General features: G+C 38.5%; 1 protein-coding gene across 1 annotated transcript in view; it reads right to left on the bottom strand.

Annotated features, from left to right (window-relative positions):
• LOC103261061 (peroxidasin-like protein) overlaps window positions 1-18,756 on the bottom strand; it is a 334,905-nt gene that overhangs the window by 163,564 nt on the left and 152,585 nt on the right. Inside the window, 2 exon segments of the mRNA XM_021712669.1 lie at window positions 434-505; window positions 15,658-15,729. Of these exon segments, the coding sequence (XP_021568344.1) occupies window positions 434-505; window positions 15,658-15,729 (144 nt within the window).

Below are 18,756 nucleotides of genomic sequence, written 5' to 3'. Positions count from 1 at the left end.
TTTCTTGTTTTGTTCAATGCAGAAGGAAATTAATGGGACGATAACTCTGAGCAACAAGGGAAAACTGAAGCCTGGCCTGAGGAGTTAAACTTTCTTTGGAACTTCTCACATCTCTTTTCTAATAAATAGTTAAAAGAAAAGGAAGTCTTGGGAGTCTTTAGATTCGACCAGTCAGGATATTACAGAGAACCGAGAAAAACTTCTATCTTCAATATTCCTTTTGAATATCACTTCTAAGAGAATACATGAAAGCTCTGCAGACTATCTGGGTCCTCTATCACTCTGCAGTTAACAAAACCATTTTCTCCTTAACACACTAGAATTGCAATGATCTTTCGCGGCAAGAGCAGGCGAGGGCAACCATTGTTTGGAATTTGTTTATTTGGGGAGAAAATTCTAAGATTTCTATGTTTATGCGCCTGCTTTCACTTACAGACCTTTTAACGAATTCAGATGAGAAAAGCTCCCAGTCAGGAATTTAGATGATTTGTTGTTATGCAAAAATCTGGGGATAAAATGGAAGATAAATTTTAATCACCACACAACAACAATAAATTGGGGGAACAAAAACGTGGGTTTTTTTTCACCTTGTGGTGAACCCAAGACTTTCAAAATAAAAATATTTCAGTAAGAAAGGGCAAATGGAAATCAGAACGTCATTTTGCAAGCATCATGAATGATTTGAAGAGTTACATGTCGGAATCTTTCATGGCATGAGTATTTTCTCATCTGTGTAATTTGTGATTATTTTTACTTTATATAGTTAGAGATTCCAGATGCTAATGAGAAATCCATAAACATAAATACTTAGGCATGCAGACAATCAAGGCAAATGATATATTCATTATCAGTATGCTATGTATATGTACACAAATCAGCATGTTGTACCCGTTGATTATATGCAATTCTGTCAGTTAAATATTTTTAAATGGAAAAAGAATGGCACCATAAATCATATATGACCACAGCTGCCTGCAAAGGGGCCATGATTAACTGAATCCTGCAGACGCAGCCACCCTCTGTAGCCAGGTCAGCTCACCCTAGCCATAGACCTGCTGAAACAAGAATCCCATTTGACACTGCTGCAGTTGCTGATCCTCCATCAGCCGCCTGTTGGCTCTCAGGCCAAGCCCATACCCCAGGCCATGGCATTTCTCCCCACTTCTTTCATACGGACAGTCCTGCATGGGCTTGGGCTCTCCTTGCTGCGCTGACCATACCGCCTCCCCCATTGCGACAAGAGATTACAGCCAGAGAAATCACTGGCCAGGGACTGTCTGGTCCCCAGGACCACTGAATGCACACTCCACCAAGAGCAACTGTGTGAAGAGAGGAAAACACAAGGGTCTCTGCCGCACAGAGAAAAGATGAACGCCATTTTTTTTAAGAGTCAAGAAAATGAGCATTTACAAAATAAATTCCATCTAGAAAACTTTAACAGTGAACTACATCCAGCCTCTCTGTGAGTCCTGCTTCATAACTAGTGTTTCTGTCTCAAAGTTAAATAAGATCATGTGGCCATGGTTTCTTATCAGTGTTCTAGTTTGGGCTTTATTTTAACTTTGTTTTTGACCAGAGCTAATATTAAGGGAGAATGAGCTAGAGCCAGAAGCTTTTTATGGTTTTGGAAACTCGCATTTTATGAAGGTACTGCTGAGAAGATATAAAGTTCTCATCTTTGCCTGCCCAACCAATTCATCAAACTCAGAAGCAAAGACTAGAGAAGAAATTGTGATGCAAAGATGGGTATTGACAAAGAATCTCTTCTTGACCAAACTCTACTCAAGCTCTTTCCCAACTAGACTGGACTTCTGGATTTTGATGTTCATCCCTGCATTGTCCAATTTTAGCAAGAATTCTGCGGGTCAGTTCAACCAGATTTCCCCCTCCCTGAATCTCTGATAACATTTTTCTACTTCCCCCATTCCCCAGGTGATGTCTGATCACCCTGGCCTGCCTTCTGCAAAAATCTTGTTAGATAGATTTACCCAGAATTTACCCCTCACCCCTGATATTCCTATCGGTAATTTTCCATCCACTGATCCTCCCTCTGCTCCTGGGCTATCAATTCCAATTCTCCCATTTGAAGTTCAGCCCAATGTTCCTCCCCAGTGCAAAACCCCATGGCAGTGGTCCCTGTACCCACAGCCATGGGCTCCCTTGAATAACATCTTCCTTATCATGCTGTAACAAGTGTCCTTGAACAATGCTTCCTTTAATGGTGTGCAAATGAATGCCACACAGTAATTTTCATTCTCCACTGCAAGGCCTAAGCCCCATGCAATTTTCCTTATCCCAGGGAACATCAAAACAGAGTGTCATGATAAAGAAACAGCTTATAGTATATTACGCCAAATCTTAGGAAAAACCACATAACCTGAACAATTTACACTTGTTTTATTTTTGCTAGGCAACGGGCTTATTTCATTATTTTATAAGTCGTGCAGGTCTACAAGATAACAACAGAAAAAAGGCTGCTGTTCCTTCTTTAAACATATTTAAAAGATTTGAAATTGCACAATAATTGGATATTGAAAGATGTTATCTATTTTCCAGCCAAGGAGACCAGAATTAATTGTTTAACAGGCAAAGCAAATCAAGAGAAAAGCAAGACATATCTATCAAACAGATTTTGAAGCAACATATGTAAATGCTGAAAAATCATTCTTGAATTTTTTTTTAATTTTGTACAAATGGTGAAAAACACATTCAAATTAATGTGAATTTTACATCCATTAATGTCAAACATATTATATGGCTTTCAAATCAGATATTTGTACAACGCGATATTTTTACAACTGTTTGTTTTCAGACAGATACTATCTCTAACCCTCAGTTACTTTATCCATAAAATGAAGAATTATTATAATAATAATAATAATTATCATTGCTTATCTTCCAGAATAGTATCCCAGCGACAGGGCTAAAACAGAAGTAGGGTTGCAGCAGCACAGATTTGCAGGGGTGCAAAAATTTATGTTTGAAGTTTCTCTTTTTCTCTTTCCTCTTTCCAATTTCCCTGAAGTTAATCTCCAAAAATGCTCTACAAAGTGATTTGTTGATTTCTGGTTGTAAAATCACTTTGATTGCTTTACTCGCAAAAGAACCTAAAAAGCACTTTTCCCTAAAGTGAAAAGCTTGGAGTAATCTGCCTTCCAGCACCCACCCCGACAGTTGGTATTTCAAGTCTTCCCATCCCTGGTTTTTCACAAGAGGCCACCTTTACTACCATCCCAGGACCAGAACCCCTCCACCCTGCTTTCTCAGCAGAACTTTTCCCAGAAAGAATGGCTGGAGTGATTGCCACTCCCAACACCACAGCACCAGGCTGAACACTGGCAGCAGGGCTGCAGAGCGAGTGCAACCAGGGAGCCTGAGGCAGAGTCCAAAGGAAATAGCAGGAGGAAGCCACCCCGAGCCTGAACTGGGCTCCAGAGCCTTGTCACCCAGTCTGATATCTGGAGACTGTGGTAACTGCTGGAGAGGGAGCTATCAACCCCATTGGTGACAGGAAAAGCAGCCGGCAGAGGCACTGAGCAGACACTCTGATGCCTGAGCAGAGAAGTGCTCCAAGGTGGCCATCTTGAGACCAGGTGCAGACCCATTGCGTTGGGCCTGCTCTTTGCAATGACCAAAGAGAACATTGCCCCCAGGACACAAGCTCTGGCAGGTAACAGCAGATGCAGAAGCCCGGACGATCCACCCTGCATCCTGAGCCAGCTGCTGGGCCACACAGGCCTTCCCCAGGAGGAGCCTGGCGAGTGCCTGACTGACTTCCCCTGCCACAGGAACAAGTGAAAAAAGATCAGCAGGGCAGAGCAGAGACAGGAGGCCCCATTCCCTTGGCATGAAATGGATGCCCAGGAGCTGTGACAAAACTGGGAGAGGAAGGAATGGAGTGAGATATCCTGAGAGATGCTGTGTCAAGTTGTTTCAGTCCCCTTCCCTTACCAATTGGAGGTAGCAGGGGGTGAAGATTCTTGTTTTTGTTTTGTTTTGTTTTGGTTTTGAGTTGGAGTCTCACTCTGTGGCCCAAACTCCCGGCCACCGCAGCCTCGACCTGCTGGGCTCCAGCGATCCATCTGCCTCAGCCTTCCAAGTAGCCGGAATGACAGGCATGCGCTACCACGCCCGGCTGATTTTTTGATTTATTGTAGAGATGAGGTCTCGCTGTCCAGGCGGGTCTCGAACCCACGGGCTCAGGCAATCCACTCACCTCAGCCTCCCAAAGGCACGGGATTGGTGAAGATTCTAAGTTCGGAAGTTCCGACAGCAAAAAGGGAACCTGCACTAACAGCCCTACAGTCACAGAACCCATCACCAGAGGGAGCCCTGCCTCTCAAAGAGACACCCTAAAACCAAGAAATCTTTATCAACCTTTTTTTCATTTTTTTGTTTTGTTTCAGGGAGGTATCAGTATGTTTGATTATCTGATTTGGTTGCTTTGTTTGTTGACTGGTTTGCTCTTTTCTTTCCTTCTTCAATTTCTCTTTCTCTGTTTTGTGCGTTTTTTTCTTCTGTTTTTTTTTTTTCTATTTTTCTTTCCCTTTTTTCTCTCTTTTGTCTCTTATACCCTGTCTTGAATTCAGGGGCTATGCAAGTATACCCACTGTAGGGTCATGTTGTGCAGAGACTAAGAGCAAGTCCCTGCTGGCCCATTCACCAGATAGCAACTATCATGGCCTGCTAATAGGTCCAGAATCACTGCAGCACCCCAAACTCCTAGTAAGTGCACAAAATTGTAAAGAGACAGCACAATGCCCCACTCCCAGCCATACATAATTAAAGAAACCCAGAGCCCCAGCTCAAGGAAGGACAAAAAGCAAAGCAAATATCAGCAGCTATTCCTTCATTATTTTCCACTGAGCAACAGAATTAAAGAGAAAGATAAGAATACTGCTACAAATGAAGAAAAACCAATTAAAAATTGCCAGTAACCATCAGAGTCCCAGCAAAGAGTCAGTGCTGGAAAAAACAGCTACTGGGACACAAACACTGACTATCTCCCAGAATGACAGTACCCAGAAGGTACTTACAGAGACAAAGAATCATTGGATAGAATGAATAAAAATCAATAAATGCAAGGGTTAAAACTAAATAAAATTGCAATGAAGCTAGACAGACTCAAGAAACCATACTCAGAAATAACAGAAATAAAGGACTTCATCCAATAAGCAAAGATATAACTGACAAGCATGAGAAGCAGAATTGACCAAGCAGAAGAAAGAATCTCAGAGCTGGAAGACCAAAATATGGAATTAACCCAATCTATTACAAACATAGAACAAAAAAATTAAGAAGAAAGAGGAAACTCTCCAAGAGATGTGTGATGTGATCAAGAAACCAAGCCTCCATCTGATTGGAAAACCTGAAATATAAAGAGAAATGGAAAACACCATGGAACAAACATTCTATAAGGTCATTCAAGAAAACTTCCCTCATCTAGCCAGAAAGACGAATATACAAGCATGAGTGGTCCAAAGAACCCCTGCAAGGCATCTGATGAGAAGATCAATCCCTAGCCACACAATAATTTATCTACACAAAGTAGGTATAAAAGAAAAAATCCTAAAGGCAACAAGGGAAAAAGGCAGACTACCTATGAGGGGAGACGAATGAGTATTGCTATAGACTTATCTGCAGAAAGAATACAGGCCAGAAAGAACTGGACCCTAATCTTTAATGTTCTCAAAGTTAAACAATTTCAACAAAGAATTTTTTACCCAGTCACTAAGCTTCGTCAGTGACAGAAAATAAAAATCCTTTCAAAACATCCATCACTAAGAGAATATGATACTTCCAAGACCAGATTTACAGGAGATGCTTAAAAAGGTACTGTGCACAGAAGAAAAGGGAGACAAAAGAAAAACCATATACTTCACAAGATCACAAACACAGAAGAAGCAGCACACACAGCACACTGCAAAAATGAAAACACACACATATATGAATACCAAAGCTAAATGAAAACAAAATAGCCTTATAAAGCATTGTGTCAGGGACAAACTCTCACATTTCGATAATCAGCCTGAACGTGAATGGACTAAAGGCACCACTGAAAAGACATGGAATGGCAAACTGGATAAAAAACACATGACCCAGTAACTTGCTGCCTTCAGGAAACTCATTTCACCACAAAGGACACCCCCAGACTCAAAATTTGAAGCTAGAGAACACATTTTCAGTAAATGGATCACAAAAGAAAGCAGGAGTTGTGATGATCTTAATATCAGACAAAACAACCTTAAAGATATCAAAATTTTAAAAAGATACAAAAGGACACTACATAACAATAAAAGGTTAAATCCATCAACTAGACATATCCATCCTAAGCATGTGTGCACACAACACAGGAGCACCAACTTTTATAAAATAGCCACTACCTAAACTAAAAAAAGATATTGACTCTAACACTCTCATAACTGGGGACTTAAGCAACCCACTAACAACCCTAGATAGACCACTGAGGCAAAAAATCAACAGAGATCTGGAACCTCAACTTGACTCTTGACCAAACGGACTAGTAGATGCTTGCAGAATATTCCACCCAACAACCACAGAATATGCATTCTACTCATCACCACATAGAGCACACTCCAAGATCAACCACATCCTCAGTCATAAATCAAGCATAAATTTCTCAAGACTGAAATACTGCCTTACACCTTAGACCACAGAGAAATAAAAATAAAAATCACCTCCAACAAAATTTCCCCAAAACTCACAAAGACATGGACATAGCACAATGCTGAACAACTCCTGTGTCAACATAGAAATCAAAACAGAAATTAAAAGATTCCTAAAAATAAATGAAAACAAAGAAACATCTTACTAAAGCCTCTGGGATGCGATGAAAACAATACTAAGAGGGAGATATAGATCTCTACAAACACACATTAAGAAAATAGAAAGAGAACAAGTTGACAGTCTAAAAATCACCTAAGAGAGCTAGAAAGGCAAGACCAACAACAACAAAAAAAAGCCCTAACTTCAGCAGAAGAATCCAGATCACCAAAGTAGAAGCTTAAATTTGGGACATAGAAGACAAAAATACCATTTAAAAAAATCAATGAAACAAAAAGCTGGTTCTTTAAAAGGATAAGCAAGATTGATGGATCCCTAGCCCGAATGACCAAGAAGAGAGAAAAAAAACCCAAATAAACACAATCAGAAATGCAAAAGATCAAGTCACAACTGACCCCAAAGAAATACAAAAGATTATCAGAGATTAATATGCACACCTGTTTGGAAACAAACTTAATAACCTTAATGAAATGGAGGACTTTATAACATAACAGAACCTTCCAAAGTTAAAACAAGAAGAAACTGAAATTCTAAATAGACCAATAACAATCCAGGAAATTGACTCAGTCATAAGAAAACTATCCCCCAAAAAAAGTCCTGGACCTGATGGATTTCCAGTGGAATTCTACAAAACATACAAGAAGGAGCTGATACGAATCTATTGAAAGTATCCAGGCAATCAAGAAAGAGGAAACTCTCTCCAAATAACTTTTGAAGCTAACATCACACGGATACCAAATTAGTTAAATACCAAACAAACAAAGAGATCTACAGGCCAATATCCCTGATGAACATAGATGCGAAAATTATCAACAAGATTCTAGCAAATAGGATCCAACAACACATCTCAAAAATCATCCACCATGACCAAGTACACTTCATCCCCGGGATGAAGGCCTTGTTCAAATTTCACAAGACCATACATGTAATTAAATACATCAACAGATGTGGAAATAAGAACCACATGATTATATCATTAGATGCAGAAAAAACTTTTGAAAAAATCCACCATCTCTTCTTGGTAAAAACCCTTGAACACCTAGGCACAGAGGTAACATACCTCAAAATTGCAAGAGTCATCTATGACAAACCCACAGCCAACATATTGCTAGACAGGCAGAAATTGAAAGCATTTCCCCAGAAAACTAGACTAAGACAAGGCTGCCCATTCTCAACCCTCCTGTTCAACATAGTATTGGAGGTCCTAGCTAGAGCAATCAGACAAGAGAAGAAAATCAGGGATATCCAGATAGGAAAAGAAGAAGTCAAGTTATCCCTCTTTGCTGAAGATATGATCCTATACCTTGAAAATCCAAAAGAATCTATCAAAAATCTCTTTGCACTGACAAATGACTTTGGTAAAGTCTCAGGGTGCAAAATAAATGTGCAAAAGATGTTGCATTCTTATACAACAACAACAAACAGGTAGAGAAACAAATAAAAAGCCCAATCCTATTCACAATAGCCACAATAAAAATGAAATACCTCAGTATCTTTCTAACCAGGGAAGTTAAAGAATTTTAAAGCAAATACTACAAACACTGTTCAAAGAAGTCAAAGATGGCACATAGGGAAATGGAATTTATCAGTGTGATGTTATGTGCCAAACAAATGGAAAAATATTCCGTACTCATGAATTGGAAGAATCAACATTGTTAAGATAGTCATCCTACCAAAGGCAATCTACAGATTCAATGCTACAGCCATTAAATTACCAACATCTTTCTTTTCAGACCTGGAAACAACAATCCAGAAATTGAATTGGAAACAGAGATGACCACAAATAATCAAGGTAATCTTTAGCAAAAGAAACAAAGTAGGTGATAGGCATCACACTTTCAAACTTTATTACAAGGCTACAATAATCAGAACAACGTGGTATTGGTACATGAACAGGCATATAGACCAGTGGAACAGGATAGAGATTCCGGAAGCAAACCCTCAATTTCTCAACCAACTTTGATCTTCAACAAAGCCTCCAACAACCACCACTTGGGAGAGGAGGACCTATTCAGAATGTGATGCTGGGAAAACTGATGGCCCCATACAGAAGAATGAAACAGGACTCCTACCTGTCACCATACACAAAAATCAACTCCAAATGAATCAAAGATCTAAATGTGAAACCCCAAACTTTAGGAATCTTAGAAAATACAGGAGACACTCTTACGGAAATCAGAATAGGCAACTGATTCCTGATCCAAATCCCAAAATCCCATACCAAAAGAGATAAGATAGACAAGTGGGACCTCATCAAACTAACAAGCTTCTGCAAAGCAAAAGAAACCATCAAGAGAGCTGGGAGACAGCTCAAAGAATGTAAAAAAATATTTGCCAACTGTATATCTGACAAAGACCTAACATCTAGGTACTCAAACATGCCAAACGGAGAAAAACAAACAGCCCCATTAAAAAGTGGGCAAAAGACATGAATAGACACTTCTAGAAAGGAGACATAGAGGCAGCCAACAGAAACATGAAAAAATGCTCAGCTACACTAATCATCAGAGAAATGCAAATCAAAACCACCTGAGATGCCACCTAACCCCAATAAGAATGGCAATCATTAATAAAGCCAAAAACAACAGGTGCTAGTCAGGATGCGGAGAAAAGGGAATGCTTCTACACTGCTGGTGGGAATGTAGCTATTTCAACCTCTATGGAGAACAGTGTGGCAATTTCTAAAAGAACTAGAAGTTGATCTTCCACACTATTCAGCAATCCCCCTTTAGGGAATATACCTGGAGGAAATGAAATTGCTCTACAAAAATGATACCTGCACATGCATGTTTATTCCAGCACTATTTGCAATAACAAAAACATGGAACCAACTGTGTTGCTCATCAAAATTGAACTTGATGAGAAAAAAATGTGGTACATATGCATGATGGATTATTAATGCGGCCATAAAGAAGAACAAAATTATGGACTTCGCAGCAACTTGGATGGATTCAAACTCTACAATGCTCAGTGATTTATCACAGAAGCAAAGAACTGAGTACCATATGTTCTCACTCATAAGTGGACCCTGAACATTTGCCATAATACTATAAGAAAGGGATTGGCAGTTGCTGGAAACTGCTGGCAGAGGGGGAGGGGATATATAACATTAATAAGGGTACCTGATCTCAAACCAGGCAAAGTGAGACCACAGATAGGCCCAAACTTTACCTGTATGATGACCACTTTTATACCTAATCCTGAATTTTGCCCTGTCTTTAAAATGAAATAAATTTCAAAAAAAAGAAGAATTTGTACAATTATCTGCTGCTGATGTCTTCTGTCAAAGGTGCCTAGTAAAAATATTAATAATAATATTTTAGTAATGTCTACTGTAGGAAATTTCATACAAAGATCTTTCTTGTGAAGAAATATACATGTTAGCATAAAATAAATAAATGAATAAATAAGTAAATAAATACATAAATAAATAAAATAAAAAGCCAAGTCAGGAATGAGTTTTTTCCCCATAATTGTTCTGAGAAAGAAAGAAGTTTTCTGCCTAAAGTTTAGATTACTATATCAAGATGTAGCCCTTGAAAATCTAGGAGATTTCTGAGAAGTAGAGAAACCTTCCTATTCGGTTCCTGCCTCTTGAGAAAACTTCTTGAAAAGGCCTAGCCTTCAGTGAGGTGTATACCTGATAAAATATTTTCCAATCTGCTTGACTCTATGCCTGTGTGAGCCTCTTTATAAAGCATCAGGCTATGATGTTGTTTATAGCAATATCCTCCCCAAACCAGCAAACATGAATGTGATTTCAGGAGCTATGGATTTGCTTACATCTGATGTATTCCGCTCATGTTTTTTAAAAGACAGAATCATTGAAGATTTCAAAAGAATGTTGCAAAATCAGAATAATTGCTTGATAATATCAGTATGCACATAAAGGACAAACGCAAAGACTGTCTTTACCATGAATGTCCATAGTCTCACTAATGTGAAATTTGTAAATGGCACTGGATAAAAATGGCATAGCTTTAATGTTCTTTAATGCCAATTGTGAATTATTAGCCAACTGGTCCAGATTCTGAAATGTCTGACATACTTTAACAGAGATATTACTTCAATTTTCTGCCTGAGCACCAAGCTCCAAATTAGCCAACCTACACAGCTCCACTGAATGCACTGGGATTCTTCTGCTTTGCAATGTAGTCATAATAAATGAACAGTTTATTATGTTTCAAGATAAGACTTATTTTTTAGGAAAAAGTCTAACTTTGGTAAAGTTCGAATTTTCAGATGAACCCTTCTATTCATAGAAAAAATGAAGATGCAGATTTTCTGTGCCTGAACTGGCATCATGCTCCCACTGAAAAGAACATTCCTACACGAGTGTCAGGGGTTGGTACTTACAAATGCATCACAAGGGGGCTTTTATCAAATCACAGTGATAAGAAACTACACTAGACATCATGTTGCCGCTGTTGAATGCACTTTACTTGATGCGCAGTTACAGGCAAGGTCATGCTAAATTCATTTGGACTGAAAAATATTTTAATAGAATAATTTAATGTTCATAATGAAATTTTTAAAATTTCAGAGTTATGGGGAGAAGCATTGTGGTTCAAACTAGTGAACTAAGTATACAAATTTGCCCCAATCTCTTTGAAGTCTCCACTAAAATTATTGCCCAGGCGTCCAAAACAAATAAATAAACCCATATTAATCAAGAGGACAGAATGTGGAAGGACTCCAACAGATAAGAGATTTTGACAATTCTGGAAACACACAAGAAAGGGTTGACCAGATGAGACAGGCAGAAAAAACTGCAGCCCAGAGCATACTACGACTCAGGAAGAAGCTGATTGCTTTGGCCCAGAGGCTCCAAACAGTTAGGGAAGGCGAACAGGAGGAAGAGGTAGGATGGAAAACAAATGGCCCACGACAATATGGATGGAGAAATACAATGCTTGGTGGCTGCCACCCCCTTCCAGAGCACCAACTGCTTTTTAAGAAGGTTTTTTTATATGTCGCTATAGATGAGAGAGAGAGATTGCTCGAAAGAAACTGAACAAATTGAAAGGAGAAATATAATAGAATTTTTGTGTAGCAGGAACTCAAGAGAAAAAGCCATCCTCATTCTAGCATTCTAGGGAGATAAATCTGCCATTTTACACCCAACTGTCCAAACTAAAATTCCCACTGAAGGGAGAATTTTGTAAGAAAACAACCTATCTACAGGACAGCTGGCTACCCATCTAGCATTTTCAAATATAAGTAGACCACCTAGAATCACAAGGCATAGGAGGTTAATTAAGAGCCTAAGAAAGACCTAGAGAACAAGAAGGAAAACCAACCCCAGAAGAAACATATAAATTTAAAGAGCTTAAAAATAGAAACAGAATATAATTAACTTGCATACACAGAGATCCAAATATATATTATACCTAAAAAGAAAAAATATAATGCTGTGAAAGAGAAATACATGGGAAATAAGAGCTCATAAGAATTAAACTATGCTTCAAATTTTTTAAGTAGTGAATGTTAAAAAATAAAGTAAAAACTTATACCAGATTAGGAATCAAAATGACAGAATAATAGATATTATAAAAGAAAATATTAAAAATGTAGATATCCAGATAGTATAAAGTTCAATTAAGGCATTTCTAAAAGAAGAGATAGAAAGAATTTTTAAAAAGTCAAATAAATAATTTAAAAGAATTCTTCAAAATTGGGATGGATTTCTCTTCAAATTGAAAGAATACGTGAAGTACCCACTCCAATAATTGAAAAGTCTCATTCTGTGATACAAGTTCATAAAATATTAAAATACAAAGAATAAAGAGAAAATTTTAAAACTTCCCAAAAAAATAGAATTGATTTTCTATAAAATAAAAATAATCATAACAGGTTGAAAGAAATAGAACAAACTCTTAAAAGATCAAAAGAAATTGTTTTTGAACTTATAATTTTATACTAGATGAATAATAAAATAATTATGAGGAGAGAAAACACCCATTTTCAGGCACTCAAAAATTATTATAACTATCTCCTTCAAGCCCATTCATAGTAAGTTGCTTGAATATGTATTTCAGCAGAACAGAAGAGTAAACCAAGAAAAAGAAACAATGGATCCTGGAAACCATAGACTCAACTCAAGCAATTGGTAAAGGGAGACTCCGGGTTGATGGTGGCTGACACTAAGCCTAATGGAAGACCAGTTCAAATGGGAAGACAGGGTTCCTGGTGGAAAAAGGAAACAGCATGGTTTCTGTGATTTGGCAGTATGAAAAATATAAATATATTGCAAAGGCACATAATGCCTTACAATTTGAATGTTCGGGAAAAGCAAAAATTTATATAAGAAAGTAGTTGTTCAAATATGAAGCAAACCCATATGACATTATGTTAAATAATTCAAATCATATAAGAAATGGGTATCAATTTGCCCTTTTGTTAAGACAATTACTCTTATATCACTACTTTCCAGCCCTGAGTGACAGAGGAAGTCCCTGTCTCTTGGAAGGAAGGAAGGAAGGAAGGAAGGAAGGAAGGAAGGAAGGAAGGAAGGAAGGAAGGAAGATTATTCTTGAAGGAAGATTATTCTTGAAAGAAGATTATTCTTGAAGTAGGTTCATAGTATTTGCCTTTTGAAAGATAAAATATTAGCACATTTTTTGAACCTACAATAATTGAGCTTAATATATGTTTTATAATTTTTTGAGGTAATTTATGGTCAACATCAAAAAATTTGGTTGTAGTTACAGGATATAATAAAAGCGTTATAAATCTAAGTAGTGTAAAAAATAATAATGTAGCTACTAGGAGACATGTAAAAGGAGAAGATAAATTCAAGAAAGAGCGTGGAATTGGGCAGTAGTTCCAATATTTTAAGTGGAGAAGCAAGAGAAGCTATCAAAATTAATGGAACAAGAATTAGAAAGCAAAATGTATACCAAGAAGTGAACTTATAATAATAATAATGTAGGGATCAGACACAGAGGCAAGGTAAGCCCTCATCTTTCAGAGTGGGAATCAATCAATATAATCCACAGTGGAAAAGAAAAGAAATAAAAATCAAAGAACACTACCTAGACAGTCATGATGGCAACAACCAAAGAATATAAAAGAGAGGTAGATAATGAAACTGTCTTTGGAGAGAGAGTGTGACTTGAATTTTCTCTCAGAAGCTCTATTGTGCTATATGATTTGATATCACATGCCTATATTAGAAGGTCAAAATCGATGTGAATTTATATAAATCATAAGGAAGACATCAAACGTTACAGCATGTCTAGTCGGTCAGTTCCCCGAGCCCTCTGAACCCAGTTGTGGTTCTTAGGTTAAGAGGCTCCTTCTGTCAAGGAAGACCCGCCACCACTCAGGGAAGTCCTCAGGGTTTCCACACCTCCTCAGAGAGCAGGGCTGTCCACTTCCCATCTCTGTGGTTGACAGGGCTGCTGTCTGGTAACTGAGGATTTTGAGAGTCTTGGTGGTTTAGTGACTGCCTTGATACACACAAGGGCAGCAACCCTGACTCATCATCAGCAAAACAGTTTTTCCAGAATTAAAGTTGATGCCCCATGTTTTTGGAAGTTATTAGTCACTGTGATGCTAAACCTTGACCCCGCCACATGTCTTGCGTAACAGCCTTCCTGTGCAGGTCTCCTGGCTCACACACTTTAGAGCAGGAACGGAGTGCGACACACTTTCCTGCCCGGTGTTCTGTCTATCATCACATATCCCCAGCACAAAAGCAAGCCATGTACGTTTATGCATTGGATGTACTTCCATACACAATGAGGTTGAAGTAACTGCCTGTGAAAATGACTAACTAGCTCTTCTTAACTTTGATTTTAACTGGCCCATCTTCTATATGAATTAAGGACATTCTTTTTGAAGTTTATAAGCTTTTAACTCAAATTTCTTTAGGAAAACAAATTCCTGATTAAGTTTAGCTATGTGTTTCTGCATTTTCTTTTCTGAAAATAAAAAATCATCTGGTAAGGACACAATCACGGTTAATATAAGGCATTATAAGAACTGAAGTATCAGAGTATCTTCATCTGATAAAACACAAAACAAAAGGACTGTCCAAGTGTCCCTGTGGCTTGTCATTCTTTATTTAACAAAGCTTTGATGAAATAAAACATTCATCTGGAAGAGTGCAGACATCATGATACAGAGCACACTGCCATTGCCCAAGCTGTGTAATGACCACCCTGGAAACACTAAAAACACAAAAGACTTCCGGAAATGCAGAATTTCCGATGACCTCCGTCCCATCAAAGGTAACCACCATTCAGCTTCTCAATATTGCATATAATCCCACTGTTTTCAAATTTCTTTTCAGAACAAAATAGAACTCTACAATCTTCAGTGTTATAGATGTTTTTAATTCTCAGAATGTTTCTGAGATTCATCCATGTTGTTGAATAGTATTCAGCTTTATAAATATACAACAGCTCATTTCTCTATTATCTTATTAGAGTCTTGGGTAGTTTGCAGTGTGAAGCGATCAGAAATAATGCTGCTGTAAACACAAGGACACGTACCCCAGTGCCCTTATGTGCACATTTCTGTTATGTGTGTGTCTGGAAGTGGAACTGCTATATCACAGGGGAGGTATGTGTTCAATTGTGGTAGATTCTGCCATAAGTTTTTTTAATGGTTTTACCTCATTTGACAAGTGCCTGTTTCTCTTTTACCCTATTTTTAATGGGTTATCCTTTGCTTCATTGCTTTCAAACTACAGGATGTCTTATAGTACCTCTGTTTTCTAGTGCCAAAGTGCAGGATCTGCTTCTTAAGCTTGCAACAAAGTGCCCAGCTCTCCAGGGCTGTCTGATGGGTTATGTAAACAGAAAATGTACAGCAGAAACAAGGGACATCAAAAGGGTCAACACTTACAGTCGCTCTAATTTCAGAAGGTCTCCAAAGGTCTCTGGCTGTAACGCTTCTAATTGGTTGAAATAAATATACCTAGAAGGCACAAAATCAAGTTGGTTATCCAACTGGGCTGGTGAGTTGAATAAAATGTTTGAAGAGTTAGCAATAGCTTCAGCTAAAAATGGGGATTTAATTTAACCAACTCCAATTGCTCTACATCAGATACAGAAATCAGAAACTCAGTTTTTTTATCTCTTCTGCTGTTCACAGCCCTAAGTCTAAAACCTTATATTCCCAAGGAAAACCTAAAGCCCATCTAAAAAGGGCCATGATGACACTCCCCTTTTCTCAGGGAGTCTCTTGAGCAGAAAGATGCAAAGTGGGAAAAAATTACTTTTCTACTCATGAAGGCTTTTAAAATTAGTGAAGCTAGCGTAATAATTAAGATCACAACCATAATAAGACATATTACAGAAAACCACATGCTTTTTTACATTTCAGAATATGGAAAATTTTCCTGGCTGGTGAAGGCAAAAATGGACTATTTGATGCAACATGATAAACACTTGAAAGGAATTAATTCTAATGCTGGGGGATGGTGAAACTGAAAACCGTATCTTGTTCTAATCCCTTTAGAATTGGACTTTTTTGGTCATCTATATTCCCTTCATGCAATTGATTCAGGAGGTATTTCCACAGCTGCCATTGCAAAAAGGTTCCTCTTGAAGCAACAGAACTGAAGACAGGAAGGTTTGCGTTTTCCCTCAGAAATTCTGCAGTGAAATGGAGAAGTATGCTTCCAAAGCCGGGAGCTGAGCAGAGCTTCACAAAGCAAATCTTACTAATAAGCAGCAGAATCCACCGGTAAACCTGCATACTCCGCTTATAAAATGTAAATAGATGCCCTGCATCTAACTCAGAATACAGCTTTTTTCCAATAAAACCAACAGCGATAGACAGCAGTCTATTGCGAATTGCTGCAGAAAGCACCTCAGACACGAAGTCATCTTGAAAAGGAACAAACCAAGTTTCACACAGAATTCAAAGGAGGACATATACATCCCTGAAGGAGGACACCGTCAACAACACTTGACGTTGTCGACAGGAAGCAAGTCCAGGAGAGACTCGGTGCCTTGTGTTTGTCTGAGATGTATTTATTTAATCACAATTCAAGACACTTTCGAAGGACGAAAATAAAAACGTTTAAGAACAAGGATACTTTTACTTCCTTCCTGGACTTCTTTCTTACAGAATCATTATTATTATGGGGAGAATATTTCAGATAGTGAAAAAGCATAGTAATTACAATAGAATGAAAAGGGGGCAGTTGGAAAGGTATGAGCACTTCAAACTGCCTTCAGTCGAACTCGAAGTCAGTTCTGAAATTTGGCATTCCTCCCGAGGGCCTGTTCATTCTAAAAGTTACCACGCTGATGCTATAACTTTTATAAGACATGAAAGTTACATAAGTGTCTTACACTGATGATAAGACACTGCAATAATTGTCTTATCATCAGTATAAAACAACTTTCCTCTTGTTACTTTGATTTGCACACGCATTTACACACATTCTCACACACATACAACCTACGCTCACACACACTCACACACTCACACTAATGCTTCCTCACACAACACATTCACATTCAAACATATACATTCACACTCACACACACTCGAACACACTTGTACACACTGACACACCCACAGATCCACACACTAGCATTCTTTCAGGTACACACACTAACACACTCACATACACACACACATTAACACGGACACAGACACACACTCATACTCTTCCATACACTGCCATACTCACACACACACACACACACACACACACACTCACACACACATACTCACACACTGCCCTACAGAATCATCCCCCTCCATCACTGGTCTAGCACATACGAGGTAGGACCTGGTAGAGTGAAAGAGGATAGTGAGCAAAATAGTCTTGGGGGAGACCGTCACTGGAAAAGGTAGGGGAGAGAGAGAACCCTTTGTGACTTCAGTGAAGGGAGATTAAGAAAGTGGTTCATTTTTATGGCTGCATAGTATTCCATCGTGTATATGTACCACATTTTTTTAATACAGTCCTCTTTGGATGGACCAGGTTCTTGCTATTGTGAACAACGCTGCAATAAACATTTGCGTGCAGGTATCTTTTCGATAGAGTGATTTCAGTTCTTCAGGGTATATTCCCAGTAGGGGGATTGCGGGGTCATATGGGAGGTCGATGTTTAGAGCTTTTAGGAATCGCCACACTGCTTTCCACAGAGGTTGCACTAGTTTACACTCCCACCAACAGTGTAGAAGTGTTCCCCTTTCGCCACACCCTCTCCAACAGCTGTTATTTTTTGAGTTGTTGATAATTGCCATTTTGCAGCAACCTGGATGGAGCTAGAGTCTATAATACCAAGTGACCTCTCACAGAAACAAAGATCTGAGTATCATATATTCTCACTCATATAGTGGACCTGGATCATCCAATGCACTACTATAAGAAAATGACTGACAGTGTTGGGAAACTATGGCGGGGGATGGGACTAATGGTAGTAAACATCTGTCTGGAGATGGGGAGACACCTGTTATCAACAAGGGGGCCTGAATGAAGCATATTTGTATACCTAACCCTTAACTGTACCCCACAATATCAAAATAAAAAATATTGATTAAAAAAAAAAAGAAGAAGGGTCCATTACAAGATTTCTCTCCCCGGGTGAATGCATTGGATTTCAACTTTTTCCTGTGTCACATGTGCTGGGTAGCGTAGAGAATAAATAGACGTTTCATGATGAATATGGACAGGAGTAGATAAGGGCTTCAAATTTAGCATGAGATAAATAATAATAGTAGTAACAAGAACAAATGTATTGCCCTACGTGCTTTGCATGCATCTAGTCATTCTGCATCTTCACAGTTACACTGAGAGGTAAGTTACATAAATATCTCCATCAGTTAATTGGGGGAAAAATGTGGTACAAAGAGAGGAAATAACTTGTTCTGTTTTGCATAGCTCGAAAACGCCAGGACCCAGGTTCCTGTTCAGCAGATGTTTCTCTTAACACCTGAGCTCAACAGTCGTTCCAAAGGCAAAAAGAGCAACCTACGCAG

Source organism: Carlito syrichta, unplaced genomic scaffold (assembly GCF_000164805.1).
Source record: "Carlito syrichta isolate Samal-C Ts95f unplaced genomic scaffold, Tarsius_syrichta-2.0.1 Scaffold303580, whole genome shotgun sequence".
In the NCBI taxonomy this organism is placed as follows: domain Eukaryota; kingdom Metazoa; phylum Chordata; class Mammalia; order Primates; family Tarsiidae; genus Carlito; species Carlito syrichta.
This window is presented reverse-complemented; position numbering and strand designations above follow the sequence as displayed.